Source organism: Pteropus medius, unplaced genomic scaffold (genome assembly GCF_902729225.1).
Source record: "Pteropus medius unplaced genomic scaffold, Ma_sr-lr_union100, whole genome shotgun sequence".
Classification (NCBI taxonomy): domain Eukaryota; kingdom Metazoa; phylum Chordata; class Mammalia; order Chiroptera; family Pteropodidae; genus Pteropus; species Pteropus medius.
The window spans coordinates 950,083-965,861 of NW_024351732.1; the positions used below are offsets into that span (position 1 = coordinate 950,083).

Here is a 15,779-nt window from a genome sequence, read left to right on the forward strand (position 1 = left end):
CAAACAGTGCCTGGCCTGTAGGTTATTATTCATTCAGCTGAGAGTTTCTCCCATTGTGATCCCTTGCATATAGCTCCATGTTGGCTATAATCACAATCTGTTATACCTATTTAATTATTTATTTATGAAGTGATCTCCCAAATTGAGAAATAAAACAAGCGAGGGGGAAAGACCATATCTTAATTCTGTCTGTGTTCCCCTGTTCCTGTCACAAAGCCTAGTATATATTAGGCACTTGGCAAGTTCAGGCCAAGGACAGAACAGTGAAGAGCACAAACATCAAAGGGGCGAGTCGGGCGACAGGACATACCACGTCAGACCGCAAGAGGGCGTGCTACGTTCCTACCAGAGAGCCGGGGCTGCTGGAGAAGAGTGGGCTTCCCGGCTCCCAGCACAAATCACCTTCCAGGACTTTTTCCAGGAAGCCCAGGGCGAAGAAGATTGCTTTCTCGGATCAAATGAGCTAGAAAATAATAAAATAAACTTATTTTGAAAACTGCACTCGTAGCACTGATTGTAGGGGCTGTCTCCACCACTGCTGGTCGTTAAATCTGGGTTTCGACGTTGGGTGTTTTTAAATTGGAAAAGCCTTTTCCTGAACTACTTGGACGCCTGTGGAAGTGGGTGGTCTGCGCACCTAATGAGGGATTATTGAGATTTGCATCCTGATCCTGAAGTTTGCGAGCATTCTGTCACTGCCATCTAGACTGGGAACCCCCTGAGGGAGAGCAGGTCGGGATCAAGACAAGTGACACGGGCTCCTCTGGGAGGACAGGGATTCGTTGTAAGCTACCCAGACAATCTCAGGGTAAGCAAGCGAAGGTGATTCGGGAAGGGAGCGAGGAAAGTGGAAAAGGAGGAGGAATAGCAAGTCTCTGGAAGGGAGGGGTTAATCCGCGTTGGGCTCGGAGGGGAACCCAGCCGAGTGTGCGGGGCAGGGAGGGATCTCTTCACCGCCGAGAGAAAACAACTCGCGGCTCTGAGCCAACACGGGTTAAAGGGGCGGGCCCGGGGAAAGCCACGTGCCGAGGCTGGAGGCTATTGGCTGCTGCAGAGTTGTTTGTGAGTGGCCATTGGCGGCGTCGGGGCGCCGCCTCCAGTTGATTGGCCGGGCTTGGAGGACCGCCAGGGCCGCGGAGGGGAGGAGGAGGCCGAACCGCGACGCCTGGCAGGGCTGGGCCGAGCCGAGCGCCAGAGCCACCGGTGCCTGGACCCCGGTCCGAATCCCAACCGCGGTGCCGCCGCCATGCGCTGGGTCCGCGCGCTGCTGAAGAATGCGTCCCTGGCAGGGGCACCCAAGTACATCGAGCACTTCAGCAAGTTCTCTCCGTCCCCGTTGTCCATGAAGCAGTTTCTGGACTTCGGTACGTAGTGGGCAGAGGGCGTCTGGGCGCCGGGACCCGCGGGGGCTGAGTGGAGCGAACGCAGGGGTCCCGTCCAGGAACGATAAGCGCAGAGAAGAGAGGCCCTGAGTGATAGGGAAGGGTTGCTTGAAGGCGTACAGGAAAGAAAGGGTTAACAGGGAGGCAGCGACAGCCGGGCCTGAAAAGGCTATGGGTACCCTGGCTGAAGAGACTCTTGACTGGACTATTAATGGGAAGTGGGGGGTGGGGACCCTAAGAAGGAGGGATCCTAGGTGTCTTCTTGGGCTTTGTGAGGGGCCTTGGAGAGCATTCAGGCATAAAGGGTCCTGATGATAAGACTGGGAGACAGAGAGGAAATGGGGGTGGGGGTGAGGATGCTGGTGAGAGTAACAAGGCAGCGTTTGGAGGTACGGTCATATGGAAGGAGACCTGGGCTGGGCATCCAGGGGTCATTTGTGGAAGAGGCTCTTTCAGAAGATGCCCAAAGGAGAGAGACCCTGACCAGGATAATTCCACCCAATGAAGGAGCTGGCCCCCAGCTGGCCCAGTGGGCAAGGACACTTGAAGATCAAATCCCCTTGGGTCTGGGTGCCTGTCCCCAGCTGGGCAGGAGCCCAGGGCACCATGAGGTGGAGTCAGGCAACTTGTACCCACCCTTGGCAGCCCCTGGGTTCCTAGGCCAGGATCGCCTTCCACAGCGTTCTGCGGAGAGCTCTGGAGCAAGAGCAAGGCTGTGCCAATGTGGTGACTGAAACAGACATTGTGTGGGACTTGTCTGTCCACGTGGTATTTCCATGGTGCCAGTTGGGGGTGGGGGTGCCCAGGTCTCTTAAGAGTTGACCTGCCTGGCTCAGGTTACATCTGCGTCACTGGTGGGAGGGGGCAGAGAGGGGGCAGCCAGGACAAGGAGCACCTGTTCCCCTGGACTTCACCGCCTGCACCCTGCCTTGTTTGAGCTTCCCCCCATGTGGGGAAGCCACCTATGCCCGCTCCCAACCTGGAGCAACTGTCCAGTCCAGACTGGACCCCAATTACAGAAATGTCACAGCTGGGAGGGGCTCACGGTAGAGTGTGGTCCACTTACAGTACTGTGGGGGAAACTGGGACTTTAAGAAAGACGGTGACACCTCCTGGGTGACAGAGTTGGAAGGAGAAGCTGGACTAGAACCTAGGTCTCCTGACTGTAGCTTGTGGCCTCATTTAATCCTCCACCCCCTCTTTCTGAAGCCAGGCCAAGGACCAAGGTATTTGGGTTACCATCCATTGGCCCTGACTGCCTCACAGTTGGGTGGGTATTAATGCAGGGGTAGCTCTACAGTGGTCATCAAGACCAACCTGGGTGAAGATGAGCCAGAGATGGCACTGGGAGTCTTCAGCCACAGTGGTCTAGGCAGAGCTCCCTTCAGCCAGGGCCCAATCCTGGGAAAGGATGGTTTCCCCAGGCTGTTCTGCCCACCTAGATCAGCTCCCCCAAAGTGAGTGTCTGATAGGAGAGAAAGAGAGAAGAAGTGAGGTAATTTAGGCCAGAGGCAACTCCAAGTGGGCCCCGGATTGGCCCTGCACCCTGTGATTGAAGGAGAGCAGGTTCAGATGGGGGTGAGGAGAGGATGCAACCCCCCAAAGGGTTAGGCAGCATGGTGGGGAGGGTGGAGCACTGCAGGGCATTAGGGGAACTGCTTACTCTGTGCCCCCAGTTACTTCTCCTCTGAACCCTCAGGAAGTTGAGGATTTAATCAACTTGACCCCTGAGATGTCCTCTGGTTCCAATGGTTTGCAGCTCTATGGGCTCTTGTCTCCCTCTTTCCTACCAGGGTCCAGCAATGCCTGTGAGAAAACCTCATTCACCTTCCTCAGGCAGGAGCTGCCTGTGCGCCTGGCCAACATCATGAAAGAAATCAACCTGCTTCCTGACAGGGTGCTGAGCACACCCTCGGTGCAGCTGGTACAGAGTTGGTGAGACCCCCGGCTAGATCCCCACACCTCCACCCCATCGCCAGATGCCCTGGGCTCAGAGATGGAGGCTCCAGGCAGGAACAGGCACAGAGGGCAGGCACAGGGAGGGTGAGGAGTTGCCCAAGGTCAAGCAGAATGCTAGGCCAGAACAGGGACAAGGTCAAACCCTTAGCCTTGTATCTGTGGGACAGCCCTATGCCTACCACACTCCTTTCTCTGGAAATCCTAGATCCACCTAGAAAATCATTTTCACAGCCAAAACCCCAAATCAGGCTGATGTCAGCATTTGCCCCTCTGCCCTGGTCATGAAAACCCAGCACTTGTGGGGCAATATATACTTGGGGTAACTTTGTGGGAAACAAACAGAAAGAAGCAAATCTTCAAATCATATAATATGAACTACAAGTCAGACTGTTTGGATGTTGGAAAACACTCGTAAACACAGGACCTACCCCCAAAGAGCTTTGGAGGGCAAAGACCAAAAGCTTATTGCACAGAGCAGCAGTAGCGAGGGAAATCCTCAGTAAAACTCACTCACGAACTCTGTCCAGGGTTCAGTAATTGGATGACATTAGCTCACACCAGTCACATGAAGAATAAACAAGTTTGCTCTGTAACTGGGCGTGTAAGTAGCTAATCGTGGTTGGTCCTTAGTGGCACCTGTGCAGAAATCTTTTGCTAGTTCTGGCTGTCGGGGGTGTGGTCTGCCTGTGGTTTCCTTTTGGGTTCAGGAGCACCAGACTGACTTTCAGTTCAATGTCATGCCAGGGGAACCCTTGATCTCAGGGGAAGGATAAAAGAGGGCAAACTAAATGCTACGTAGACAGTGGTAGGAGCAGTGAGCTGCTGAAGAGTTAGTTTTATTTAAACTAAGAATAAAAAATTACTTAAAAGTAACATGGATTAGGGTCTTTTTTCCTCGTTGCAGAAGTGTAATGTGTTCACTTTGATGCCTAGACCTAGAAAATTTGAAAAACAGAAAATTAGGTAGAAAAGAATGCCAACCACTACCCTCCACCCCATAACCAAACACTGTTAAGGCTTTGTAAGGTTTTGTTAGTGCCCTTCTAGCATTTTTTTCTATGCATGGACCTGCGTATGCATGACTTGTTCTTATTAAATGAGATTTGGGAAGGAAAGTGTTTTGTACAAGGCTAGGCACATAGTGAGTGTACAGTGAATGTTAGTGGAGTCAGAAAGTTGTGGGGAAGTTGAAATGGACGCATGAAATGGTAATGTGTTACTGGGCCTTACATGGTACCTAGGTGAGCCTAGACCTAGAAAGAAGGGAAGGCCAAAGCACCTACTTATGTAAAGATATGGAGGCAGGAAACCACTGACTAGGGCATCCGAGTGCTGTTAGTGAAAGCTAAAGGTGAGATGGGGGGACAGAGATGACTTTCGTGTAACCCAACCAGGTCACCCCTTGCTAATCCCTAGTCCAAGACTTCTGAGCTCACTGGCATTTCCCGCTATGGGGCGGTTTGGAAGTCATGGGGATGAGACAGAAGGTGCCATCTGTTCTTTTTACCCCTCCTCCAGCTCTGTCTGGCTGATTGACTTGGCTGCCTCTCCAGCTGGTCCTCGACTCCAGGACATGGCTTCTCAGGCCCTTCCCTGGACACTGTGTTCCTGGGAGAGCCAGGGGATTGTGAGGAGGGTGGGGAGGGTGGGGAAGGTGGGGCAGGGAGCTGCTGAACTGCCTGTGATGCCCCTGGGCCCCCTTGGAGTCTCTTCCTGAAAATGAGTAACACTTATCGAGGCTTGGCCTGACTTATTCTTCTCTCAGTAATGTCAACCAACAGCAGAAGACGTTAGGCAAGAGAGAACACTTCCCAATGGATGATCAACTTAGAGGAGAGCAGGCGGAAGGCTTGCTGAAGTGTCCGACACACTGAAGAGACAGCCTGCTGAGATTATTTCCGGAATGGGCATTGGCTGCAGCAAGAGGGACTGAGGTCTGAGGGAAGGAAGGACTTCCTGACAGGGCCAAGGTGGCTGCCTTGAGAGAGTGCAGACCTACTTCTGCAGGAGAACCTCCTGCGGGTTTGGATGGTGGAGGCAGTGGAAGTGGGCAGAGTATGAGAGAGGAGGGAGACAGCCTACCAGGGAGCCTGGCAAGAGGGCCAGTAGTCTCAGAGTCTGATGAATAAGGAACAAAACCTCCTCTTTAGAAAGCGGAGAAGCCCTGTGCAAATGATAGTAGCAGCAGTGGTGGTGGCAATCATTCATGTGTGGTGACGGCTAATGGAGTTTGCACTCAGCCCGGGAGAGGCACTCGGCAGGGATCACTGTAAGCGAGTGGAGAATTCCTGATTCCAAATAAACCTGATTATTTCAACTAGATAGACTTGATGTCGTGGAACCCTGTTTTGGAAGTGACTGGAACGTGGTGGAAGGCCTTTGGTGTGGCATCAGCATGCTTGACTTTGGCAGACACTTACTCCTTGTCAAACCATGGGGCCTCTCTGAGCCTTGGCTTCCTTATCTGGAAAATGGAGATCCAAGCTGTTTCTAAGGGTCCAGTGCCACTGCTAGATGTGAAAGTGTGGGGAACATTATAAACACAAGCGATGTCCCGGACTTCTAGGCTGCAGCACCTCCAGGCCAAAGATGATGTGATTATGGCAGAGGTTCCCTTAGACAGTGTGGTAATGATAATGATGATGATGACAAAAGCAAACATATCTGGAGGGCCTGCTATGCATCAGGAACTGTTCTGAATGTGTCCACATATTAACTATTTAACCTTCGCAACAACCTTAGGAAGTGGGCCTTGCTATTATCCCCATTTTATAGACGAGGAAACATATTTGGAGAGACTGAGAATCTTGTCTGAGATCACTCAGGTAGTCAGTGGTAGAGCTGGGATGCCAACCCAGGCTGTGTGATTTGGAGGCTGCATTCTTGAAGGGAGAGGCAGGGTGCTGTGTTCTGGGGCAGTGACCTGGAGTCAGAGATTTCACATCGCAAGTCAGTGGGAAAGTCGGATTCACATTATAGAATCTTTTTTGACAGCTAGTGTTGCTGGAGCACAGAAGGGGCAACCTTGATTCCTTTCAGGAGAGGAAGACAGTCTGAGGGAGATGTGGAGTTGGTAGAGATGTGCTTCCCAAAAATGGAGGGTGAAGGGAGAGTTGCAGAGTAGTATCCAACGACAGCCACTCCTGTCACTAATAGAGTCTTTGCAGGGGTTGCAGGGAGTGGGGTGGGAGGCCATATGGAGCACCTTCACAGGAACCTCCCTGGCATGTTAGCAAGGTGTGTGGACCCCAGACTCTGCCTATGGAGGACTCCACCACCATCACCATGCAGGCTCCTGGCACCCAGACCTGCTCTGCCAGGCATGGTGCTGGGGCTTTAGCCAAATCCTCCCATTGACTCTCTCAGCCACTGTTCATATAATCAGAGTAGAGACTACTGACCTGCATCTTCTCCTCTGAGTGGCAACTGCTCTGAATCCCATTTTATAGACAGGGACCTGAACTGTTCAGTGGACTCTTTAGGGCACAGCCAGCAATGGGACCCAAGCTAGCCTGGCTCAGTGCCCACACTTGCCACCCCTCTGCTTCCAAATGCGAGACATGTCTGTCACCTCTCTCTTCCTCATACAGCCATCATCCTGTTCACTCTTCTTGTGCCTAGCAGCTGTGGACACTGGTGCATGGTGCATGCCCACAGGCACACAGACTTACACACACTCCCTCACTCACTTAGCGCTCCTTCCTGCTCCCACACAAGCCTGTGTTCCCCGCCCCAGCACTGCTTACTCATTCCAACATTGCTCCTATACACACACACACTCTCTCCCTTACCTCCCCAACACACACACGCACATGCTTCTTCCCTCTCCTCTTCCAAATTTCACCTCTCCTGTCTCCCAAATCCAGGGCACTGGACTGGCTACAAAGAACCAGAAGAAAGGGTTGGGACTTCCATATTACCTTGAAGGGGTAGGAGGCTCCAGATCTCATCAAGCGAATCTTGCGTGGCTTTATTTACTGCTGAGGTTGGCAGGCCCAAGCCTTCCCTAGGCACTATGTTGGGCCCCCACTCTACCTGCTGAGGGCAAGTGAATCTAGAAGTGATGCATCAGTCCTTGCACCACTGCCTGCAGGCCTCCCATGTCAAAGCCCAGTTCTTTCTCCGACCCTCAGAGGGGTATGCAGCCCAGGAGCCAGCATGGCTCCAGCCCCAGTGTCTCTCCCTTTAGGACGAAGATCTGGCCCAAGGGTGAGATTTGGTGTGCTAGGCCCCTGGGGGGCTTCAGGCCAGGGCTGGGGTCCCCTGGGGGAAATCCTTCTCATCTTCTGCTCTTCCTTCCAAGAGAACACCCAGGACCACTCCCCTGCAGTAATGGCCCTGTGAGGGAGGCAGGCAAGGATTCTAAATACTGCTTCACAGTTTTGGAGATCGAGGCCTGAGGCTGGCAGCTCTTCCCATACCTGGGCTGGCAGGCACTGCCCATTGCCAATCCATCCTGGTGCCCTTTGCTGTACTTCACTGGCCATGTGACTAGTCCCCGTTTCTGCCCTCTATGGTTCATTAGGCAGCTATGGAGTGCTGATGCTAGCAGCTAAAGCACTCACCCTATTCCTGGGCACTGGGACTCCGACTCCCCTCACTCCTGGCCAAGCACCACTAAGCTGGTCGGGACCTCCTGGCTCCAACCACCTCCCTCTCTGCCTGCCCCCTGGGTCTTGGGAAGGGTTCCAGGTTCTCCATTTTCCAGCTGGTCAACAACCCTTCCTATCTCTACCTGTCCCCAGCATTGCGCACTTGCAGGTCCTCTCCCCCAGTTCCTTCCCCCTCCAAGAATCATGTGAGCATGAAGCTTTATCTTGGGCATGATAAGGGAACAAGGGACTGGAATCACATGGGCCTGCAAGAGAGAATCTCTGCGCTGCAGGTTAACTTCCTTATCTGTAAAATGGGGGTAGCAGTAGCACCCACCTCACAGAGTAATGATGGAGGTTAAAGAAAGGGAGCAGGCGGGCACGGAGCAGAGCCCTGGCACAAGGCCTATGCCCAATAAATTCTGGCTGCCACCACCATCGACATCACCATTAGGACCAGTGTAGATGGTGAGCAGTTGGCCATGTGGTGTAGAGTTGGCATCAGACAGACCTGGGTTTGAATTTCAGCATGGCGGCTTACTGTGTGTGGCCTGGGGCATATCATTTGCCCTCCTCGAGCTGGTTTCCTTGTCTGCAAAAAGGGGGAAATATTGTAGGTCCTGAAAAACTTTGTTTTATTCAATGTCATTTCATTATAATGCTGATGAGATGCTATAAGAACTTCATTCTTATTTATATCAATTAGCCCATGGTAAAATTGGTTGTGTCATAGTCGTTTTTTCTTAAAATTACAGTACCTATGACAGTGTTAAGTGAGGACTTACTGTACTGCATGCTTATAAAGGCTGCAGAGAGATGAGAGACCCTGTGAGACTCTGAGCACAGGTGGGCACTAACGGCCACTGTGTAAGTATTGGCTGTTGTTACTCTCCAGGAAGATGAGGTAAGGCTTCAGGCCTGCCGCTCTGATTGTCTGCTGGGGCTGCAGGGATGGTGAGGAGGTGCTGAGGGCGGGAAGCTGATCTTTTCTGTTCACTGGGCTCTTCCATCAGTGACTATACTGCCTCCTCTTGGATGCTGTACTGAGCCCTGGGTGGGGCGAGCAGGCAGGGCACACCAGGGCACACCAGGGCTGGAAAAGCTCTATTCTTGCCATTGGTGGCTGTCCAGAGCATGACAGATTAAAACATGGTGTGATTCAGAGCCTATATTCAGTACAACTTGGAGGAGGGTATCATGTGCTGCCTGGGGAGTCAGAGGATGCACTCAGCTGTTGACAATGTTTGAACCACTATTCATAACAAGAGCAAACATTTAGAGAGTGCTCGCTATGTGCTAAGTACTGTGCTAATTATCACATTTAATCCTCACCAAAAAGCAGTGATAGCAGTAGATATAAAACCCTCCTTTTTCCTGATGAGGAAAGTCAGGCCCAAAGAGGTTCCATGACTTACCTAGGACTACACAGCTCAAGGTGGAAAAGCCAGGACTGGGACCCAGCAGAGCTAGCTCCAGAGCTAGCTCTCTCACCCTCTTCTCTCCTTTCTTAAGCAAGAGAGGAAAGGGCCTTTACTAGAGAGACTGTTAGGCCCCAGCCCCCCCCCCACCCCACCTCCCACTCAGGGTTCTCGGTAGGCCCTCCTTCCTGCTGGCTGGAAGTGTTACTGTCAGCTCTCCTGCCTTCCCCAGGAGAACAAGCTGTGAGCTGGGCATGTTGGCAGGGAAACAGTGGGTATTTTGGCTCAGGGGGCCAGGGGACAGTGGCTCCAAGTTGGTACCAGCTGCTGCCACAGGTAGGCCTGACTCCCTTGCAAAAGCTAGCCCCCTGCTGTCCCTGAGTTCAGGGTTTCCCAACTCTCCCTTTGGTTACCCAGCTCTTTTCTAGGTCCTGGGGAAACTAGCCTCCCGCCCAGGCCTATAGATGGAGGGGCAGCAAAGAGCTGCTCATTCCTGCTGGGCCCTTCAGAGTAGAGTGAGCTCTTGGGCTTATCAAAGCTGGGTCTGCTCACCCCACCCTGGGTCCTGCCCATCCACCATTTAATCCATTCCCTAGGTGGATTGCACAGCTCCTGCTGCCTGGGCCATACCCATCCAGCCCTGGTTGGGGGTGTGAGGCTGTCATCACTCTGTGGGAGCCCTGGGCTGGCCACTCTGCCAGCTGTGCCCATGGCATGCAACAGATACTAGGATCTGTTTCCATGACAGGACTCAGGGAGGTAGAGTGACTTCTCTTAGTCAAGTCTCCCCTGTCCCATCTGGGTCTCAGTCTCCTCATCCTTGAAACCTCATCGGTGGTGTGGTCTCCAAGGCCCTTCTAAGACTCCTATTCTAAGATTCCAAAGCAAAGATGCTCTAAGGGGGACCAACACATTAGAGGTTGTCTTGCATAATTCCCTGTGTTGTCAGAAACTCACATACAGATGACATGAAGTGAGAATTTGTGATGTAGCTTGTCAGCCAGCACAGCTCTGTGTGGTGCCCACAGGAGGGGCAGAACCAGAGTGAGGGCAGCTGAGTCAGGTGGGAAGGGGGCCTGGGCTAGAGCTGAGGTGATGTCTCCCCGCCCCAACCCCTTGTGCACAGGTATGTCCAGAGTCTCCTGGACATCATGGAGTTCCTGGACAAGGACCCTGAGGACCGTCAGACCCTGAGCCAGTAAGTGAGGGCCCTGGTTGGAGGAGGGAGAACAGGTATAGGTCAGTGACATCTGTGGTCACAGACCCAAGGGCAGAAGTGCTAGCAGGATGGAAGAAATGACCCCTGCCCTCAGGGATATCCAGTCTGAGTGGGGAGACAGCCCCTGCCCTCAATGTGCCCTGAGTCTGATAAGGAATCCATGCCCTGCCCCTATGGAGCATCCAGGCTGTCAAGGGGAGTCAGGGTGGGCTTTGCTGTGTGTCCATCTTTGGGTTGGGAAGGGTCAAGTGGGTGAAGACACTGTAGAGAGGTCAGAAGTGGAGGAAAAAATCTGAAGGTATCCCCGGAGTTGGGCCTGGGTGGGGCCCAACATCAGCTGTACCCTGCAGGTTCACTGAGGCCCTGGTCACCATCCGGAACCGCCATAATGATGTGGTGCCCACCATGGCACAGGGCGTGCTCGAGTACAAAGATGCTTATGGCGATGACCCCGTGTCCAACCAGAACATCCAGTACTTCCTGGACCGATTCTATCTCAGCCGCATCTCTATCCGCATGCTCATCAACCAGCACAGTGAGCCGGGCAGGCGGTCAATGTCGACATGAAATTCATTGTTTTAACTGTTTACAGAATGCAAAATTATGTCACCTCTTTAAAAAGTGTCCAATGTGGTATTCACAACTCTCACTGGAGTGGTCCGGGTTAGAGGAGAGAGGGCAGGAGGATGGGGAAGGGGCAGCAGAAATAGAGGTGGAGAGGGGAGAACCCTGGGGAAGAGGCAGAGCAGGGCAGGCTCTGCGGCCCCGCCAGCAGCACCCTCCTTCCTGCTGCAGCCCTGATCTTTGATGGTAGCACCAACCCAGCCCACCCCAAACACATCGGCAGCATTGACCCCAACTGCAGCGTCTCTGAGGTGGTGAAAGGTAAGCTGTCCCCGCTCTGTGAGCCTGGTCTACCAAGGAGCCCAGTGACCCCCTCCAAGCTTACCTGGCCAGAGGGTGACCCATTCCCCAGTGGGTGGGGGCCATGTCCTCATGGGTTTAATGTCGGTGATGCCCAGTGTCATTGCCAAGAAGACTTCCCGCTGGGTGGGCCACCCCATTCCTCTGTTCTCCCAGATGCCTATGACATGGCCAAGCTCCTGTGTGACAAGTATTACATGGCCTCACCTGACCTGGAGATCCAGGAGATCAGTGGTGAGTGAGCAAGGCTCTGTGTGTGTGTGTGTGTGTGTGTGTCTGTCTGTCTGTCTGTCTGTCTGTCTGTCTCTCTAAAGGCTGGGGACATGGGAGAGCAAGGTGAGTTGGGGAGTCAGGAAATTAACTATTATCTGGATAAGGGAAAAACAGGGCTGTTATTGTATTATTATTAATATTATTTATTTGATAAATATTTATTAAGCAGTAAAAACAATAAGCAAGGTCCTTGACTGAATTTTATTCATCTTTATACTGCCCAGAACAGAGTCTAAGATTTTTTTATTCATTGATCCATTATATATTTATTGAGCTCCTGCTACTTACAAAAGCTCTGTGCCAGACACCAGGAAAAGACATTTAGTCCCTAATACCAAGAAGCTCTCCAGGCTAGAGTGATTCTTAGGAAGCAGGGTGCTGGTTTCAGAATCACCTGGGCAGCAACCCTCCCATCTCCCTCTAGGTGCAAAAGCTCTCCAGGGGATTCTGGTATCCAGGTGGGTGCTGGTAGGCTGGATATTGGATAGATCGATGCTATTTGAATGGGTGAATGATGACTAGTTGGATCCATAACCAGTGGATGAATGGAAGGATGGATCTGTACTCTGTGAATAAATAGATAGATGGGAAGGATAGATGTTTGAACAGATGCATATATTGAAGGACAATTGGATGGCTGAATGGACACCGAATGGGTAGATAGAGGAATTAATGGATGTTGGATGGATGGATGGATGGACGGACGGACGGACATTGTCTAATAGATGGATACTATATGGATAGATAGGTGACTGAATGGACACTAAATGAATGGATAGATGGATGGATGAATGCTTGGTGAATGGACGAGCAGATTGATGGACACTGGACAGAAGTTGAGTGCTGGGTGCTAGATGCTGAGTAAACGAATGCTGAATGGTGACCTCTTGATAATTTCCTTATCGCTGGTCTTGACTTTCCCGGCAGCATCCAACTCTAAACAGCCAATTCACATGGTTTATGTCCCCTCCCACCTCTACCACATACTTTTTGAACTCTTCAAGGTAAGGAGGCTGGGGGAGGGTCCTTTGTAGGGGGTGGGGTGGTCAGGGCTAGGCTTCTCTCACTCATCTCTTACCTCTTTCCCTCCACAGAATGCCATGCGAGCAACCGTGGAAAGCCATGAATCCAGCCTCATTCTCCCACCTATCAAGATCATGGTGGCCTTGGGCAAGGAAGATCTGTCCATCAAAGTATGTGACCCTTGACTTTGGGAGCCAGAGGGAAATGGGGTGGGGACTTCCCTCCTGCCAGGAGATGGGTTCAGGAAGACCCTGGGGATGAGGAAGACCAGGAGAGGGTCAAGGGTGTCAAGGGGTGGGGGTGGGTGAAAAACAGGTCTGGAGAGCCTCTGACATGTCCCATCTCCCCCAGATGAGTGACCAAGGTGGGGGTGTCCCGTTGAGGAAGATCGAGCGACTCTTCAGCTACATGTACTCCACAGCACCCACCCCCCAGCTTGGCACTGGGGGGACTCCATTGGTGAGACAGCTTTATTCCAGCTCCTTTCCTGCCTTCTAAAAGATTCCCATCTGTCTCTTCATCTCTGGTTATCAAATTGTCACTCTGTCTCTCGCTTCCTTATCTCCCATGGTCTCTCCATTCTCGTGTGGCTGCGTGTGATGTCAGTCACCTCTCTGGAGGCTGGACCTCCCTGCTCCTCCCATCTCTCTCCGGCCTGCACCTCCCTATCTGGAGGTGTCTGTCCACCACTTTCCCACAGTTCTCCCTCTCTCCTCTATCTCCCCACAAAGTTACTACTTGTCTTTTGGTGTTGTTCAACTCAGCAGCACCTCTCTATTCATTCCCGGCAGAGCAGGCAGCACTGAGTTTGGGAAACTAAGATTTAGAGGAGTCCTGTGACCTGCCCAGACCCCTTGGCTCTCAGGGCCCAGCTTCTCTCCCTTCCCTGCTAACTCTCTCTGCCCCCACGGTGCCTCCTCAGCCTCCCTCCTTCCCCTAGACTGATCGTCTTCATCCCACAGCCCCCATTTTGCCTCAGAGCCTTCCCTTTCTCATACCCCTTCCCACCTCAGTTCTGGGAATACTCCTGCCTGATCCCGGCCCAGCACTGCTCACTCAGCACATCTGCTGCTGCGGCACCAGCCTCCTCAATACATTTCCTTCCTGCCCACTTGCAGGCCGGCTTCGGGTACGGTCTCCCCATTTCCCGCCTCTATGCCAAGTACTTCCAGGGGGACCTGCATCTCTTCTCCATGGAAGGCTTTGGGACCGACGCTGTCATTTATCTCAAGGTGAGGGCCTCTGCCTGCAGTGCCCTGCCGGGGAGTTTGCTGACAGGTCAGGCAGGTCGGCTTGTTAGGTTTCTTTTCCATCCCTCCAATCCTTTCCCGATCCCAGACTGAAAATCAGAACAAAGATACAGTTCCCTGACCCCCAGATGCTCCCCACTTGGCAGGCAATTTGAGGAAGTGCATGGTCCATGACGAAGACCTCTGTTCTGGGGCCCCTTGACTTGTTATACTAGAAGGAAGGGGGGATCATGGAGAATTTGCCATTTAGCTTGGGGGAAATGGAGGCCCAGAGTTGCTGACCTTGTTCAAGGTCACAGAGCCCAGTCTCCTTGCTCTCCCTCCATGGCCTTTTGAGTGAGCAGGCTCCTTGAGTAGGTGGGAGCAAGACACAGAAGGAGCGGCCCTTTTGAGGGTCTTCCTGGGCTGGGGTTGGTTGTTTCAGTGTCCGGCACCTGGCTAGACTGACATGTGGGCCATAGTCAGTGACCCCCAGAGTGCACCCTGGGGCCAGGGTGGTCTGCTGAGGAGGAGGCAAGGCGCAGGGCAGTGGGAGAGGCTGAGCCTTATACTCTCCAGGCCTTGTCCACGGACTCGGTGGAGCGCCTGCCCGTCTACAACAAGTCAGCCTGGCGCCACTACCAGACCATCCAGGAGGCTGGCGACTGGTGCGTGCCCAGTACGGAGCCCAAGAACACGTCCACGTACCGTGTCAGCTAGGGGCCACCCAAGAGGACGGACTGCTGTCTCTGGGGCCGGCCACCACGGTGACCCTCCTCATCACCGCCCCCAGGTGGGAGGAGGCTCTCCCTGATGACCAGCTTGTGTCTGTGGAAACCACTGCGGTGACTAGTCTGTGGTGGCCCCTAAGTGCCAATCTCTGTCTCCACGGCGACCCTTAGGTGGTCTCCCCAGTGTCCAATCTCTGTGGGCGATCTCTGAGGATTGGGGGATGTCTCTACCGTGCTGAAGTGCCCCAAAGATACATTTCCATGGCAGTCCTCTCTGAGACCAGAGCTGCCACTTTTCTGCCAGGGGTCCTGGGTCCCCCTCACTGCCCTCCACAGCCTGGCCTTCCAAGCGGACACTCTTGCTTGCCTTATTCCCTTAGCCCACACAGGCACCCCAGCCCTGGTCTTGTGTCAGTGTTAGAATGTGACCAGGTGTCCCCCAGATCTGGGTGGTGGGTAGGGAAAGGGGTTGCACATTTGGATCCCTGGTCTGGGACCTGGTCTTGCAGCCCCTCCCTCCACTCTGAGCTTCAGGTCAAGGTTGGGAGGGAAGGAGTTCTTACCCGGAGCTCACCCCTAAAGCTCACTCTTAAAGCAGAGTTACCAGGGAGGACCCTGAGGTCAGCACCCAGTTAGGCTGCTCGAAGCCCTGCAGGTGGCCCCAGCAGTGTTTCGGCCACCTCCCAAGCCCTTCCCCGCATGTCCTAATGTGCATACACCCACCCACCTGCCTTACACCTACACCGCCTGCCTGAGCTCCAGACCCCAGTTCCCATTGTGCACGGACACACGCGTGCTCGGGGTGGCTTTCTCCCTAGAATGCTCTGTGTATATAGCTAGTTTTATAGCCCTGAATGCCCCCACCCTTCCCCTTAGCACACAGGGGGTTAAAGTCGTGTGCTCCTCCCAGTGGCTGTGATGGTGACAGTGACATCTACAGTAAAGAGGAGATCCAATGAGAATTCAGCCTGGCTGCTTTCCTGTGGGGAGGGAGAGCCACACTGCACAAACAAACGTAGGCAGATTGCA

At 53.2% G+C, this 15,779-nt stretch overlaps 1 protein-coding gene across 1 annotated transcript; it reads left to right on the top strand.

Annotated features, from left to right (window-relative positions):
- The first annotated feature begins 1,102 nt into the window (after positions 1-1,102).
- PDK2 (pyruvate dehydrogenase kinase 2) lies at positions 1,103-15,712 on the top strand. Its single transcript, XM_039846297.1, has 11 exons — positions 1,103-1,364; positions 3,176-3,317; positions 10,478-10,549; positions 10,921-11,105; positions 11,366-11,455; positions 11,651-11,728; positions 12,695-12,771; positions 12,862-12,960; positions 13,142-13,249; positions 13,909-14,022; positions 14,599-15,712. Exons 1-11 carry the CDS (start codon positions 1,247-1,249, stop codon positions 14,737-14,739), a joined length of 1,224 nt encoding a protein of 407 aa, XP_039702231.1. The 5' UTR covers positions 1,103-1,246; the 3' UTR covers positions 14,740-15,712.
- The last annotated feature ends 67 nt before the right edge of the window (positions 15,713-15,779 follow it).